The 15,648-nt window shown below is 40.9% G+C and overlaps 1 protein-coding gene across 1 annotated transcript in view; it reads right to left on the reverse strand.

Annotated features, from left to right (window-relative positions):
* Window positions 1-15,647, reverse strand: part of KAT6A (lysine acetyltransferase 6A) — a 46,988-nt gene extending 31,341 nt beyond the window's left edge. Inside the window, exons 1-3 of the mRNA XM_064497876.1 lie at window positions 15,526-15,647; window positions 13,665-13,714; window positions 12,781-13,551 (exon numbers count right to left, since the gene is read on the reverse strand). Of these exons, the coding sequence (XP_064353946.1) occupies window positions 12,781-13,383 (603 nt within the window). The 5' untranslated portion in view covers window positions 13,384-13,551; window positions 13,665-13,714; window positions 15,526-15,647. The remainder of the gene's footprint in view (window positions 1-12,780; window positions 13,552-13,664; window positions 13,715-15,525) is intronic.
* Window position 15,648: the final 1 nt, after the last annotated feature.

Genomic DNA, 15,648 nt, shown 5'->3' on the forward strand with positions numbered 1-15,648 from the left:
CTTGCAACGCATTAAAACACATGAATAACGGTATCTTCTATGGTTCTCCTCATCTCTTACTTTTCTGATGGTTATTGAGGTCCACTGGTAAAGCTTAAGAGTGAATTTCATTAGATATCTTGCAAGTTACAGTTGTTTTCTGTTTTTTCTTTTTTTCCCCCCCCCAATACAACTATTTTTCTGCAGGATGGAGGGGGAGAAAGCATATACCATTTCGCTGGGGGGGAAATCCCCAAACACTGCTGGCCTCTTCCAACAGTCACGGCCCTTTGAAGAAAAGCCACTTTGCTGTCTATCCCAGGTCATTTGTCAAAGTGACAAATCCTAGCCAAACCTGAACACTAATGCAATTTTTCATGTATCCTCTGTCTGCAGGAAGTTCATGAGCAATTTGTTTAACCAGAGAAATTTAAAGAACCACAGCACAGTTAACATTCTAAGTTAATCTTTCTCATCTCTTCTAGCCAATGTCTGTGCACACCTTATTGATGCCCATAGTCCTTCAAATTTGGAGGCCCATCATGCAAATACAGTTTGGCTTTGTAAGAACAAGATGAAAGATTTTATCCTTCACAGCTTGACTGTTTCCTGTGTTTACCACTTCTGAAACTGTAAACAAATACTTAACTGCTTTTACAAAACAAACCAGCTCAACTTTGGGAAAATACAGAATAAGATACTAGTAGCATTCAAAATGTTTTAGAATAATTGATTAAATTAGGATAATTTAGAATGGAGAGATAAGGTTACTCCCTACCAAAGCTTCTGTGTGAGACAGTGTTATGCTAAGGATGGAGAGATCTCACTGCTGGTGTGTTTGTTCAGCAAAGAACATCCTGGCAAGTGAAGAATGCAAGCACACAATGAAAGATCCGGGAAAACAAGACTGGAAGCAGCCAGCTCGGTTTCATACTGCAAATTTTTGGCAGACATTCAACTCCTTCTGCTGTTTTTCTCGCAAGCACATCTATCTATGTAATGTCACCAGATCCAGAGAGGGAGGGAGTCAGAGCGAATGGGAATGACACTGTCTTATAGTCTGCCAGCCTCTCAGCACATGCTGTTACTATACAAAGGATGTCTAGAAACCCAACATGCAGTACAGATTCGCAGACCATACCCCCTCCTAAAAGCAACTACGTGGAAGCGAGGTGCCTATGAAAAAGCAGGGGGCAGCGGGGGAAGTATTTAAATGCTTCATTTTCGGCCAATCCTTCTGCTTGGTAGCCTTCTTAATTCAGGAAGGCTGAGATAGGAAACTCTTCAAAACTCACAGAAAAACCACTACAGCCAAGTCAGTAGCCCACCCCATCAGTGGTCACTGTCAGTAACCTGAACACACTATCCTTCCTGTATACATTTTAATGCCATCAGAGGCTCACCAGATACCCAGCACCATCTTTGCCCCATCATTATATGTCTGCTTGTGGTTGTCTCTGTGGCTGAGAACCAGTAAGCATAAGATTAAAGTTAATGTAAAAGAAACATACACATACTGATACCAACACTTTTTTTCTTCACTGTTTAAGATGCCCTGAACGTTAGTGCCCCAGAGAGATAATCTGCAACAACTGCCTACAGAACTTTCCTCACTACAGTATATCACCTAGGAGCATTGACAGACAGTTTCTGAGAATTAATTCTGGGTCTTTAGAAAAACAAAACAAAACCCCAAACAAGCAAACAAACCCCCCACCCCCCCTCCCCCCCAAAAAAACAAGTGACAAACTATTGCTTCTCACTTCAAATATCTGATGCTATTGCAAAGGTCTGCCTCAGATACTGAAGCTACCGGAGAGAGTAGATGAACCAGAAAAGCTAGAAAGGAAGTACCTCCTACACCATATGAAGAAAATGATTTAAAACATGAGGTAACATGTTTCAATGAGGAGGGCATCAGAAAATCTGGATTCTACTCCATGCCTTTTGTATGGGTGGGTGGGGAAGGAAATTGCTTCAGCTCTGTGCCTCAGTAAAACAGGGCTAGTGAAGTTTACACTAACAAAGTAATTTTTATAAGGAATGTTTTTCTGTTGTATATAGGGAAACCAGCATAATTTGGGAAGTACCGTTCAATAATATCAATTTGTGGCAGTGCTGTGTACAGGCTTTTTTTTTTTTTTCATCTGGAGAGTCACCCACCTTTCTTCTTCCAAGTGTTATCAAATCCCAATTCTTAATGTCCTCTGCTAACAGTATTGCAAAGGAACAATATGAATCAACTTAAGATTAAAAGAGAAATTCCTTAAAATATGGTTTGTGCTCAAGAGAACAATGCTAAGTATATTTTATGAAACATGTAAAAGACTATTACAGTAACACGTGTAAGTATTTTTGTCTGTGTCAATGGATATTTTGTCTCCAATTCATTTGGCTGGGTCTCATTTGAGAGAACTAAGCATATTTATATGGCAGAATATATGATCTAAAACATGACTGCATTAAAATGAGCCTAAGGGAAGAGATGAGAAAGAAGTATACAATGGAAGTGACAAGTATGAAATACACCATGTCTTCATAAGAGAAATATAAACAGGACATCAAAAAAAGAAAGGATTTTTAAAATTTCTAAAATAAATACTTTCAAAATAAGTCTGCTCTTGTGTGGAGAAAGACTACTGCAAGGGAGACAATATGTGAAATGCTAACTATAGAAGTAAGGTGGAATGTGAAGATTAATAGCTAAGATATTAGTGCAACATATATGGGCTGAATTCTATGTAGTGATTATGACATTTGTAAATTCAGGGGAAAAAAACCCAAAACAACGTGCATACTGATTGAGGCCGACATTCAAACAGAAAAAATACCTTAAAATTAGACACACACACAAGAACTTTACAGAATCTCAGCTTGAAATATTTAGACAATCCACCATTAAATAAACTTCCCAGAGCTAACAACTCCTCTCATCAGAGGATTAAAAGAATTCAAGATTTGTACATCACAGTCAGAATCACATGCCAAGATTTCCTGCCTGCAAATTACAGGGGGGTGGGGAGCAAAAAGGGGAGGTGGGGGTGTGGAGGGAGATGGCATATAGAGGAAGACTCAAATTTCTTAATTTGCAACCAAAAGAAATCCACTTCATTTGACCCTCTGATTCAGGAACCTGGCAGTTCAAGTTACTGGGGTTTTCTTTACCTAAAGCCACATCCTTTAAGTTCTCTCCTACACTTTGCCCTTTTCTAATTTTCAAGAAAATAACGAATGTTATCTTATGAGCAACAGATGACCACATCACAATTTTAGATGAAATAATATTTCTAAGTCAGACTTCCACAGCTGCAGAAGCAAAACACACCCTTCAAACCAACAAAAATGTTAGACTAAAGTCTTAACTCCTCCCACTGGGAACAGTCTGCATTCCACAATACTTCTCTTTTTCACAGAAAATAAGCAACTTCAGTATTGACTTTCACTTCTAAAAGGAAGGTTTTATTTAGCAGAAGCTTTTGTAAGCACCTAAGTAATTTTCATATATGCAGTAAGTTATTCCATCTTTAGACACTGTACACTGCTTTACCTCAACATTACCTGTCCCCACGAAAGAAGGGAAAACACCTTGATTAGAATACAAACACGAACTAACAAAAATATCTAACACAATGCAGAGGCTCATGTAAAAACGCTAATAGAGAAGGCCCCAAAGGGACTGTGAATGAGAATTCAGCAGATGTTGAAAATACCCGATACAGGGTCACTATTTGCAGTTTACTCAGGATACCCACACAAGCACAACTATGGGACTGAACTTTACTTATTAAGATCTACCTTGAACACTAGATTAAAAAAAAAACAAACCAAAAACAAAAAGCCATACAAACAACCCCCCCCAACCCTCTGCATATAACCCTTCACTATCAAAATCGGTTGCTCAACATCTTGTAACACTACACTCTTCACAGAACGGTTTAATGAAGTCCCATGTTCTTGATCCACAGTCCTCATTAATATGTCAAACAGCACAAAGGCTCCAATAGCAATTTTTCTTCCCCCACCTCTGGGCAGTCTGCACAAGCACAGAACATTCTTACGTAGGCAGCCTTACACAGACTTTAACAGCAAGTCTGGCAAGAACCCAAACAGGCACAGATAAAACCTTTTCCACCAAAGAGATCTACTGCTGAGAGACTGCCCATATGAAGGCACCCTGTGTTTTCAAATCCACGTGAAGAGTAAGTGCTGAAGTAAGGCAGTCAGTCACTATAGCTTTACGGATGGATTTTTTTTAAAAAGTATTCAGTATCAGCACAAAACAAGGGCATCTATGTTTTCCTGAGATCATCACAACACTTTTGCATGGACCTTAACGATTAGCAATTTCTGAAGCTTATTTATTGTCACACTGAACAGCAGCACTACTTCCTTTTCTTCCATATGGGCCTTCAAGGAATTCACTATGGGTCCAGACAAGTTCAGAGATCCAGCACTCCGATCAAGAGACTTTACTACTAAATATTCAGGATTAAAACTTAAGGACTGAGGGGAAACCTATTTCTTTTTTTTGGGGGGGGGGGCGGCACTGCATATTCTTAAATGATTTTAAGTGAAGTCAAACTTACATATACAGATCTACAAGCTATAACAGAAATCGAGGGAAAACAAATAGAAAAGGTGATTTCCTTTATAAGTCAAAACACCGTTTTGACATAATTCCCATTTTACTCATGAAAAAATGGAGATGGAATGGTGATTCAATTTGTGGATACTGAGATTCGAAAGCAAAGATTCTGGAATAGGAAAATCTCTGTTATTATATTTTTATAACACTTACGCAGATATTTAGCTGTATAGCAAGATCCATAATTTGTTCTCTCCAGTTTTTAAGAATACAGTGAACTGATTGAGGCATTGACAATTAAAAGTGCTGGTGATTCATGGATCTTCATAGCAACATGCTTGGAAAAATCATTATTTTTAAGCTGTAATTCATTAATATATGGGTCCACAGACTAGTTAACTGGCCTACAAAAGTAACTCAAAGCAAGCAAATATGTCGCCAGTGGGATTCTGTGTCCTACACAAGGCTCAATAGCTTTGGACACGCTTCTCTCTCCTTTCATTTCGAATCTCACTACAGGTTCAGGTTTACCACAACAGCAACAACAATTGAAGGACTGACAGATTCTTGAGTGATGAAACTAGCAACAAACTACAATTTCCCATCCAATGCATGTAGCAGTATTAGTACCTGTTCCAAGGAAAAGTGTTCACATAGCCATATATTACTTCATTTAATACTAATGCCTTTTTAGCTATTTTTTTCCACCACAATGACTTAAGATAAAAAGGGATAGTAGAAAAGGACATTGCACCAAGCACAGACTTGCTGGGAAACTAGGGGAAGGGCAGGGAGAGAATTATATACCATCATTCTCTCTGCTGTTTTTTCCCCTCTGTTACATAACAAAGCTAACAGTGGAACCAGGCTGCGGTTTATCTAACAATGTTCTCCATCATTCACCCTCCCAGTCTGACCATATTTTAAAACTCTGCAATAAATAAGGTTCCTTTATTAACCACACTTCAGAGATGTGTCATTCCATATCTGCCAACAATCTCCAGGACAGAAAGCACTAACAGCAGGGATCCAGCCAACACATTGGACCAGTCTCATTTCATTAAAGACTGGTATCCTATATTCAGTTTCTACTGAAGCTGTGTCAGAGCATGCTGTTACAAACACTTCCTCCCCAGCAGTACCCCACTGATGTAGCTACTCTATCACAGTAACATCTGATGTCTTTCCATAATAACTGGGGTTTTTTTGTTTTGTTTTGTTTTTTAAGTTACCAGTATTCCAGATTCTGCCAGACCTCCTCTTGGTCTCATTCTGGAGCATTTCCCCCCAAAATGCATCATCTTATAGCATCCATTCACAGCTGTCCATGATGGTAACGTTTCCGACCCACTTAAATTTGGTCTATTATTGTGAACTGCTTCATGTGTTCACTAACCAAGTGAATCAAGTTCAGAGTAATTTTTTAGCACTTGGGTTTCCAGAATTACACAGAGTACAGATGGAGGCCATCTGTTATCGACCATGACTTTTTAGACAGAGAAGTACAGTCTTGTCTTCCAAGGAACCAGCTGGAAGAGAGTGAATCCTAATCCTACTCCAGCTGGGAGCTAAAGCTTGAAGAGCACCCTTGGAGAGCAAGGGTGAGCTCTCCAAGTATAATTACAGTGCTCTGGTTGCAGATCCTTTAGGTACTCCACCCAAAACAAACCAATCCACAAATAACTTCCTTACTAGTAATGGGACAGTTCTTTGCTTTAAGACACAGAATTAACAGGTATTACTCTAAAATGGGCACAATTTAGCAATAGTTATCCCATACTTAATAGCCTCCAAAACAACTATGATGCCTTCTTAGCAAAACAACTTTCTGAAAGGATACAAGAAGTTTGGCTTCATCTGACAAACACAATGAGTGCACCCAGGGATCTTGAACTATTATTTGCAACGGGGAAAGACCTAAAGGATGCTGCATATATAATACCCCCCAGTTAAAAATGATTGATAAATACAGACAGATATAAATAGCAACACAAAATTAGGAAACATATGCCATGAGGAACACATGAGAGGTAGCAGCAAAGTAAATACTGCTCTAATAATCCTATTACTCAGCCAAAAAAAGTTTTCCTGATTTTTTCAGGAAACACATTCAGAACTGGTTTTTTTGTTTGTTTGTTTGTTTGTTTTACAGACCTCAATACACTCAGATGTATTGTAAGACAATATTTAGCTATTTACTTAAAGGCTACTACAGCCCTCTCCAATTTTAACTGACATAAAAAGCAGTTTTAAAGAGATCACAAATGGAGATTAATATGACTGGTACTTTCCTTTTAGTTATGACAGAAACTGTCCTACTTTTTGTCCTGAGACCACATTTCAAATGTTCTGGAAACATCCACCCCATACAGCAACTATTTCAATGTCTCTTTTGATTAGTTGACTTCTTGTTATCATATTTGTTATAACAGTAAGTTAACAGAGATTCTTACAACCATTTAAAACTGTGTTCTGTAGCAGATGTCAACAAAAAAACAGGGTGAGCTATTTCCACCTAGACTCTCCAGCCTTAACAACTGCGTCTTACTGTCTAGCTCCTCACAATAATATACCACAGAAGATCTCCTTGCTCTTAAAGAGTACTAAATATTGTTGTATTGTAGTAACTGTTGAATTGCAATAATACTGTACTAAATACTAAACAGTACTAAATACCGTTGTTAATTGCAGTCATACAGCAAAAACACCTTACATAGGCCACACAAATGGTAAATTTGATTTCTATTTGTTAAATGTCATTGCTATTTTTGTTTACAGGGCAGTGACACATCATACTCTGGCACGGCGGGGATAACAGCTTTAGCATTTCTCAAAAACTGCTGCACTGTTATCTTATTAACACAGTTTGCCTGGGCTTTTATACAAATGCTACGCTCTGGTCTCCTACATCTTCACTAGTTTTTGTCTACAGCTAGTATTCAAGTTGTGGCTGGGTTCTTCCTTCTAGATTGACCATCATATTACACAAATATGAGATCCAGCTAAACAGTTCCAAAGGATGATATATACTGCAATAAATACTGCTGTAAGGCATGGCCATAAAATTTTTTTCATCTCAAAACCATTAACGTATCTGTTTTGTAATCGCTAAGAGACACAATTAATAATTTGAGCATGTAGCCAGCATGCTATGACCCCTACCCATTAGACAGATTATACTATCTCGTGCTCTGTCTTACGTACTTTGTCTTATTTTACTCTAAATGCCAAGCTTTCTAGAACAAGATGCTTTTGGGTTACCCTTTCGTATAGTACCAATACAATACAAGTCAAACTATTAGATGTTACAGCCCTACAAATAAAGGCTGCTCTACCAATGAGAACTGCTCAGGAACTCAAACCAGGACATTCCAGACCAACAAAGATTCAGTGAGTCTTCTATTTCAGCACTGTCCAATAGCAAAGGGAAAAAAGCCCCCAAATCTATTTCAGCATATCTGATCAAAAGCACTCTTGATGTATTGTAATCCTTTCCCTCAGTATTCTAAAGATGCAGCACAGATCCGCGTGAGAAGTTTCTCACAGATCCGTGTGAGAAGTTTCTCACAAATAAATAGATGTGTTTGATAGTCATACAGAAATATGATATAGTTTACTTTTCATGCTTCAAACTAATAGAGCATTTGAAACTAAGTGACTATAAAAAAAAAGAGAAATCAGTCTTTGTCATCTTGCAAATGAAACTTTTTGTACCAGAAGGTAAGCAAAGAAATAAAAGTATTGGTGATATAGACAAAACATAGGTACAGCAGGTTGCATTGCAGACTCAAAAGCATGCAGCCGGGGCCCCTGATGTCCTGACGATTCACAACAGGACCGGTTAGAGAGGCTACTGCCCCCTGCTGTCCTCTGGCCCTTCGGGGAAGGTCCCCTCCCTCCAACAGCAATAGTATTTCACTGTGCAGCACATAAAGCCATCAATTTCATTTTACAGTAACACATTGAGCTACAAACTGCAGCAGTTGAGAAGCAACACACCACTCGTCTTTGCAATGGCTGTGATAACCCCTGGCAGAGATGCAAGGTGTCGTCAGGAAAAATTGATTTCCTAAATCATCCCAACAGTACCACCCTGATCACGAGCAACAACAAAAACAGTAAAAACCCAAGTCAAATCAAGCAGCAGTAAAATATCCCAGAAAATTTCATCAAGATAGTTTATAGTTTTTTTCCGCATACCCGTCTGTCAAGACTTTATTCCCAAACACAACCCAATACCTAGTACATGCTAAAACAGTATGATTGTTAATTTTGTTCAAATTCTATGAAGATGAACAAGTTCTGTCAGCTATCTAAAGATCCATGGCATTCTTTATAAGATAAGCTATGATTTCTAAAGCAGCAAAGAGGTTTTTCCACTTAGAAAAAGAATTTTTTAAATAATAATTTGTAGGAATTTTCAAGGAATAAAACTGATGCTCTGAACAAGTGCTAGCATACAGATACTAATCTCAGAAATATACTTTAAAGACTAAAATCATTTCACTCTGCAAGTAGACTAATTGCACATGAAACAGAAGTGACAGTTACACTTTAAAGCAATCTTTCATGTATATTTAATCAGGGCTTTACTGTAGAAATTGGACTGAAATAGTACAATTACATATTTTACAGTCCAGCTTGCACAGCATTGCTCATTCCCTACAGATATGGGAAGAAAAAAAACCATCACTGATGGATGCTGGATGTGGTGCAGCACAGTCTTTGCTCCACGCTTACTACCTCTTTGGCTGACCTAATGCGGGAGGCCTGACATCCACACGTCCTCAGTTCCAGCTACGCTGAAGGGACGGTACTTGCCTGATACTTAACCAAGAGGTGGCAATTCACCATTTTCTTTTTCATTACTCTTTCATTACAATTTCAGTACAAACTCTATTTACTTCTAGTTATTGCAACAGTTCAGCCATCACCCTGTCTACCTCCTCCCTTTCCAGAAAAGGGGATAGGTATCATGGATCCTATCAGTCTGTCACCTACCATACAAACAACATCAAATTCAATTCCAGCGTTTGGTCCAGGACGTCGCAAGGAAGGTAAAAATAGCTCTTAACTGCATTTCCTATTTTAGCTTCTAAACTACAGGAAACTGAAGAAAAGGCCACACTTCCCAAAAGCCTGTGCATGAGTGAAAGCACATACAGTACTTAAAACTGAAGTTGAGAACTCCCTTTTTGTTACCCACCGTCCCTAACAGATAACCAAATTTAAGCAATGAGCTCTGCCCATCAGCAAGGTTTTTTTGTTTGCTCATTTTAATCCAAACAGTGTTTCTAGACTCAGGATTTCAAAACCTTACTGTCAACAGCATGTCACTACCGCATCAGCCCGGGAAACCATGATAACTTGCCAGGCTTTCTGGCACTGAATGCTGTAACATAGTATTCACAGAGCACTGAGGTAAAAATATCTTTGAAGAAAGAAAGAAAGATTTACTAAACATAAGAACTTCTATAGTACTGTTTTACATTTATTTTATGTTAAAAGTTTAAGGCTACAACTTCCATAGACTTCCTGCAAGCTAATCATAATAAAAGGAAAAACATCCAGGGCTGAATATTTGCTTTCAGGCATCTAAACAGAAGTGACACTACTCTCAAACACTGCCAGGTGAGTACTTGCCGCTCAGTGGAAGCTATATTTAAATGAACAAAAAGAAGAAAATATTATTCCTTTAAGGATCGCAAATTTGGATCATATGAAAATATGAAGAGTTGTTAAATGGATGTTAAAGACCAAACATGGTGCAATAATAAAAGAAAATAAAAATACAGAAATCAAAAGGACACTTCTCTTATTCACAGGTTTGGGAGGCTGGGGTTATGTTGATATGGTTGCTAAGACTGTTCTAAGAATCCGAGTCACATTGTTGCCATACTCCCGAACTCCCTAAGAACCCATGCAGCATGATTCCATTCGGAAAAAACAAACAAACAAAAAAAAGAACAAAAACCACACACCATTCTCAAGCACCCAATAACCCAAGAAACTGACTGCTGCATGATATGTGTTTTGCACCTGCATAAGTGTTTCAGATTTAACACAAGACAGTAGTGGAGGAAGATTATCACATAATGTCTGCAGAAAAAAATCATGGCTTAGCAATTCTGCACAATAGAAATTGACCTTTTGGCTTCCATTGACCTGCAGGTCAATTAAAACTGGCAGAATTTACACAGATGTTTTAATATCACATCTTCAAAAATGACTCAAGAAACCCATGCTGAGTTTCATACTAGTTACACAGCACAGATATGGCACATGAAGAGCAGAAACCTAGGATCTTAGTTTAAAAGAAAGACTGTAAGAATTCATTGAATAAGTCACTTGCAAAATTTGTTATACGCACTGCAAAAGAGCTTACAGCACGTAACACCATTTCTAATGTTACTAACAACCCTTTTAGTGTTTAAACTGCTCAGACCTCAGTAGGTAGAGAGGAATCAAGGAGCATATGTAACAGCCCAAAACATACATACGTATTTATACACACACCACACACACGATCTTAATTCATATATTTTACTTGGCGGGGGGGGGGGGGGTACAAACCCCAAACCAAATGCAGTGTTTATAGTAGCCCATATTATCACTCACCACTCTGACATATCCCATCTTATGATGATGAAACCCCCATGAAACAATTCACCCAAAAGAAAAATTGTACTGGTCCTGAGTTTTGGCACATTACAAGAAAACGGGACAGGCTATGAAACACAGTGTGGTAATAATAATATGCACAGCTAATATTTTCCACTGTTACTACCACTCTCAATCCAGCTGCCACATGTGCCAGGGTTGTTTACAAGCCGTTTGCATACCATTTAATAGCTCTGCCAGTTTGGCTACAGATACTGTTGGAGCAGTACGTAAGAAACATATGTAGACAGAGCACTTAGAAAAGGATGGAAGAAGCTGATGGAATTTTCAGCATAGTGATATTTAATCCTACATTCCAACAGTCCACAACACGTCACTGTCACTAGTAAGTACTGTGTCCACAGTAGTGCTCCCACAATTAAAACACAAAAGAACCTTTACTAGTGATACAGCAGCTTTGTAGGTTTTTTAGGAAGAAGATTCCTACAATACTCAAGTCTTCAAACTCTAATAGACCATAAAGAAGCACTCTCTCTGGAGGGTGAAACAGATTTGAAAAGTGTCAGCAGCACATGGTTAAAGAACTCATCACTGAGGAGGATTTTTCCAACAAAAAGTCTGCATCACATCTGAAAAATATTTCAAATATTATGAACAAACAAAATAATTTTCACGTCCCAGAAATCCTGGGCTTGTAATGCAAAGGTATTATTGGCAACTTGGTCTACAATAAACAAAGAACAGACTTTAGCTTTACTCTACTTCCACAGCAGCATAGCAGGGATGGGAAAGATACTGCCTGGCTATCAGTTTCACTCAGACAACTTGATCTCAGTGTTGTAGTGGAGAGTAAAAGATCTTTCACATGCGAAAAGATGGAAGGCAGAAAAAAAGGCATAAAAATAAGAAAAACACAAAGTGCTTTTATTTTTTTCTCATGAACTGCACTCAAAGGTTGTAGGGCACACAAAAGGGAGTAGAAGTTCACAAGTGTTCATTTCAACATTTCCTTGCTCTCCACATCCCCTGATTTCAGTCCTCCTCTTAACTGCTATATCCTGTGTACTTTTTCTTCATATTTTACAACAAATCTGTACTGGGACAGAAATCAAATTTTTTCTGCAAATGCAGAAAGCCTCTAACACAGTATTAGGCCCCAGCTGCTAATCAGAGCTTCACTATGTTATCCGTATCCAGATAAGAAGCTGAGGTGGCAGTCAGATAAAAATGTGAAAATAAGATGATCTCAAGTCTGCTTTGCAAATCCACCTCACCTTACAGTGTGAAGGTTTAGTTCCCATGTTTTGCTAACATAACTCAAACAAGCCTCTCATCATGTATTCAATTCCACCATACATAAACATAAGTGTTAAATTCCCCCTAGTAGGTCATTTGCAGTTTTCAGGTCCAAAGTGCAAGTTTTTACCCATTAAGTTTCCTTTGGTCATGGTCAGAAATTTGGAGGAAGCAGGATCCTCAAAGCACATTGGTCATTTCTAACTTACAAGGTGCAACTTAAACTGACCTCAAATTGTAACTCTGTATTGACACATTTCATCAATGCCAAGAAAATTCTGGTGCAAATGGGGTCTTACCTTATCCTTTTCATGGGGAAGGAGACACACTGGAGGGAGACAGGAAAGAGACTCACAGCTCTCCCTCCCATCAGCATTAGTGGTTGCCTTAGTGTTGAGTTGGTACAGAGGTCCATCTTTAAGGAGCCTCCCATGGCCAACAGCACGTTTGACAGCTAATCTTAATTGCTGGTGAAAAATGGAGGCAGCACTACCTCCAAATAACGCAGACACATCTTTCTGACCTTTCAGAAAGCGCTCGATGTTCTTCAAGGATGAGCCACTAGACTCAGCCAAGCCCTCGATTGCGCGTTTGATAAGTTTATTCCAGTCCACGTTTGGTTTACCATCCAACTTTCCATGGTTCCGAGGCTTTGGAAGTGCTATTCTCCCAGGATTATCAGGATCCTTGTAGGAATTGAGACCCTTGTTGGAGACTTTTAAAATAGTTCCATCCTTAACACTCAACTCTAACTGTTCCAGAACAGTTTTGCGGTCCAAACCGTGTGACGAAGATACTGCATTGCATATCCTCTCCTCTGAAGGACGCTGTTTTTGTTTCTTTACCTTTTTGATCGCCTCCAAAATCCACTCCGTATACAGCGGGTTGGCGAGTTTTACCATGGTGAAGAATTCTGTATATCCATAGAGTCGTTATCCTTTATCCCGATGCTGAACAAGCTTCACACCATGGGAAAACAGATTCTCGGATGATGGGAAACAGTTAACCATAGCATACACGTTTTCTGTCCTGAATTACTCCTCCTTTCTCAAACATGAATTGTTTTCACACTGAAGAGAGGAAAGCAAAAGAATTATAAATTTCCTCATTCTTTATAGTAAATCTCATAACAACTTCAGAGGAAGTTTTTCCACAAAGATATAAAGATTTCAGCACACCTCACCTCAACTTCAGGTCTTTACACTCACAACCAGAGAAACTGTAACATCAGGCCTGGAAGAAAACAAGAAGATAGTCATTTTCAAAGAATGAAAAAAAAAAAAAAAAGCCTACAGTAATTCATTAAACACATAGCAGCGTTTTTAATCCATTACTGCAGTTCCAAAACACTGAAGTATATACCTAAGGTCATATTTACTGCAAGTAAATACTTCACATTGAAATAACTAACTCAATATACCCTAGTGGAGGGGAAAAAAATAAAAGAGTCAGAAGTCAGTTAATTCTGCACTGAGTTTTATATCACTAATGATCACAATCTACGTTAATGGGGGGAAAAAAAACAATTCAAAGATTTTTAAAAAGCGGCAGCTCTCATGATTTTTGCATACTGAAGACAGTGCCTGAAACTTAATACAGAAAGCAGTAAGAATTGTCAAGAGCCTTGAGCAAACAGCAAGAGGGAAACTTTCAGAACTCTTCCAGGAATGTAATCATAGGTCTGACTCCCTCCTGCTAAGAAAAGCTACGACAGTTGTTCCATCAAGAAAAAAAGTGAAAAAAAACACAGCTTGAGATTGTAATTAAATGTTCCACTTTCAGAGACCATAGAAAAGAAGAATACAACAGTATAATCTTCCACAGATGAGACACACTGAAAACACTTGAGGACAAAGTAACAGGTGACCATACACAATGAAGAAGGAATGCTTATGTCACTGCTAATTAAAGATGCAGACGGAAGGTTATGAGGCTCTACTTCACAGTCTTTAGCACTCTTCAAAAAAGACTTTTTCTTATTGTGATAGCAATATGTTGTGCCGAAGTTCTACTGTGAAAGTATGCTAACCCTGAAGGATTTATAAACTGTTTATTTGCAAGGAAAAGATTTTATACATGGGAAGGTTTAGTTAGGAGTTAGTTGTCAACTCAGTTCTCCCGTTCTGCTTTCTAGGAAGTACTAAAGAATTTATCAACACACAAAACACATTTGCACATGGCACCAGACTCAACTGCACAGCTCCACGCAGCCAGTCCTAGAAAGATTTAGAACTGCCGTTCAGACCAGAGGAGCGGCAGTACTTGCCTAGAGCTCCTACCCCACTAGCAGACGTAGAGGGGAGCACGGTCCTCGAGACCCCCGGCAAAGCAAAGCGGTGCTCCGGGGGTGCCCCAGGACCCGGCGGGCGCCGGCAGCGCTCCCTGCCCGGCACAGCTCGGGGCCCGGCACGTTACGTAACCGCCAGCCAGGCTGGGGCGACACCGGCACCGTCCCAGCGCCGGCCCGCGCACCCGCGGGCTATCCGCGCAGCGAGCAGCCCTGCACCTGCTGTCGCTCGCCCCCATCCGCCTCCCGGGCGGGACCCCACACGGAGCCCCGAGGGGCGCCCTGCCCCAGGCGAGGGACTCGCTCCGGGGAGGCCGGAGAAACGGGGCGCAGGCCGCAGGCCGGCAGCCAGCCGGGCCCGCACCGCTCTCCACCCCCAGCCCACGAGACGGTAGCGCCGCCCGGCTCCTCACACCGGCTCGGCCGGGCCCGCGCCCGCCTCATCCGCGCTCTCTGGCGCCAGCGACCGAGCGGAGCTCAGTCCGCGGCCCCGCGGCCTGCGCCGCCCGCCTCATCCGCGCCGCGCCGTGGCCGCCACCTCCCCGGGCTCCAGGCCCGAGGGCCCGGCGGGCCCCAGGGGAGCGGGCGGCCGGGCCCGGGCCTGGCGCAGAGCGGCGGCGGGGCCGGAGCAGGCCGCGAGCCTGGAGCGCCCAGCAGGCCTTCCCCCGCCCCAGGCCAGGGTGCTCGCCAGCCGCCCGTCCCCGTGCTCCCCTGCACCGGGCACCCGAGCCGGCGCGGCCCCACCAGCGCTACTCACCGAGGCCTGCGGGAGCCGAGAACCGAGAGGCAAAGGCCGGACGGCGGCGAAGCCCGAAACTGACACGGCGGCCATCTTGGGTCCGGAGCTCTGCGACGGGGGGAGGGGGGTGTGGGAGGGGAA

The sequence above is a fragment of the Dromaius novaehollandiae genome, chromosome 26 (assembly GCF_036370855.1).
Source record: "Dromaius novaehollandiae isolate bDroNov1 chromosome 26, bDroNov1.hap1, whole genome shotgun sequence".
NCBI classification, from domain to species: domain Eukaryota; kingdom Metazoa; phylum Chordata; class Aves; order Casuariiformes; family Dromaiidae; genus Dromaius; species Dromaius novaehollandiae.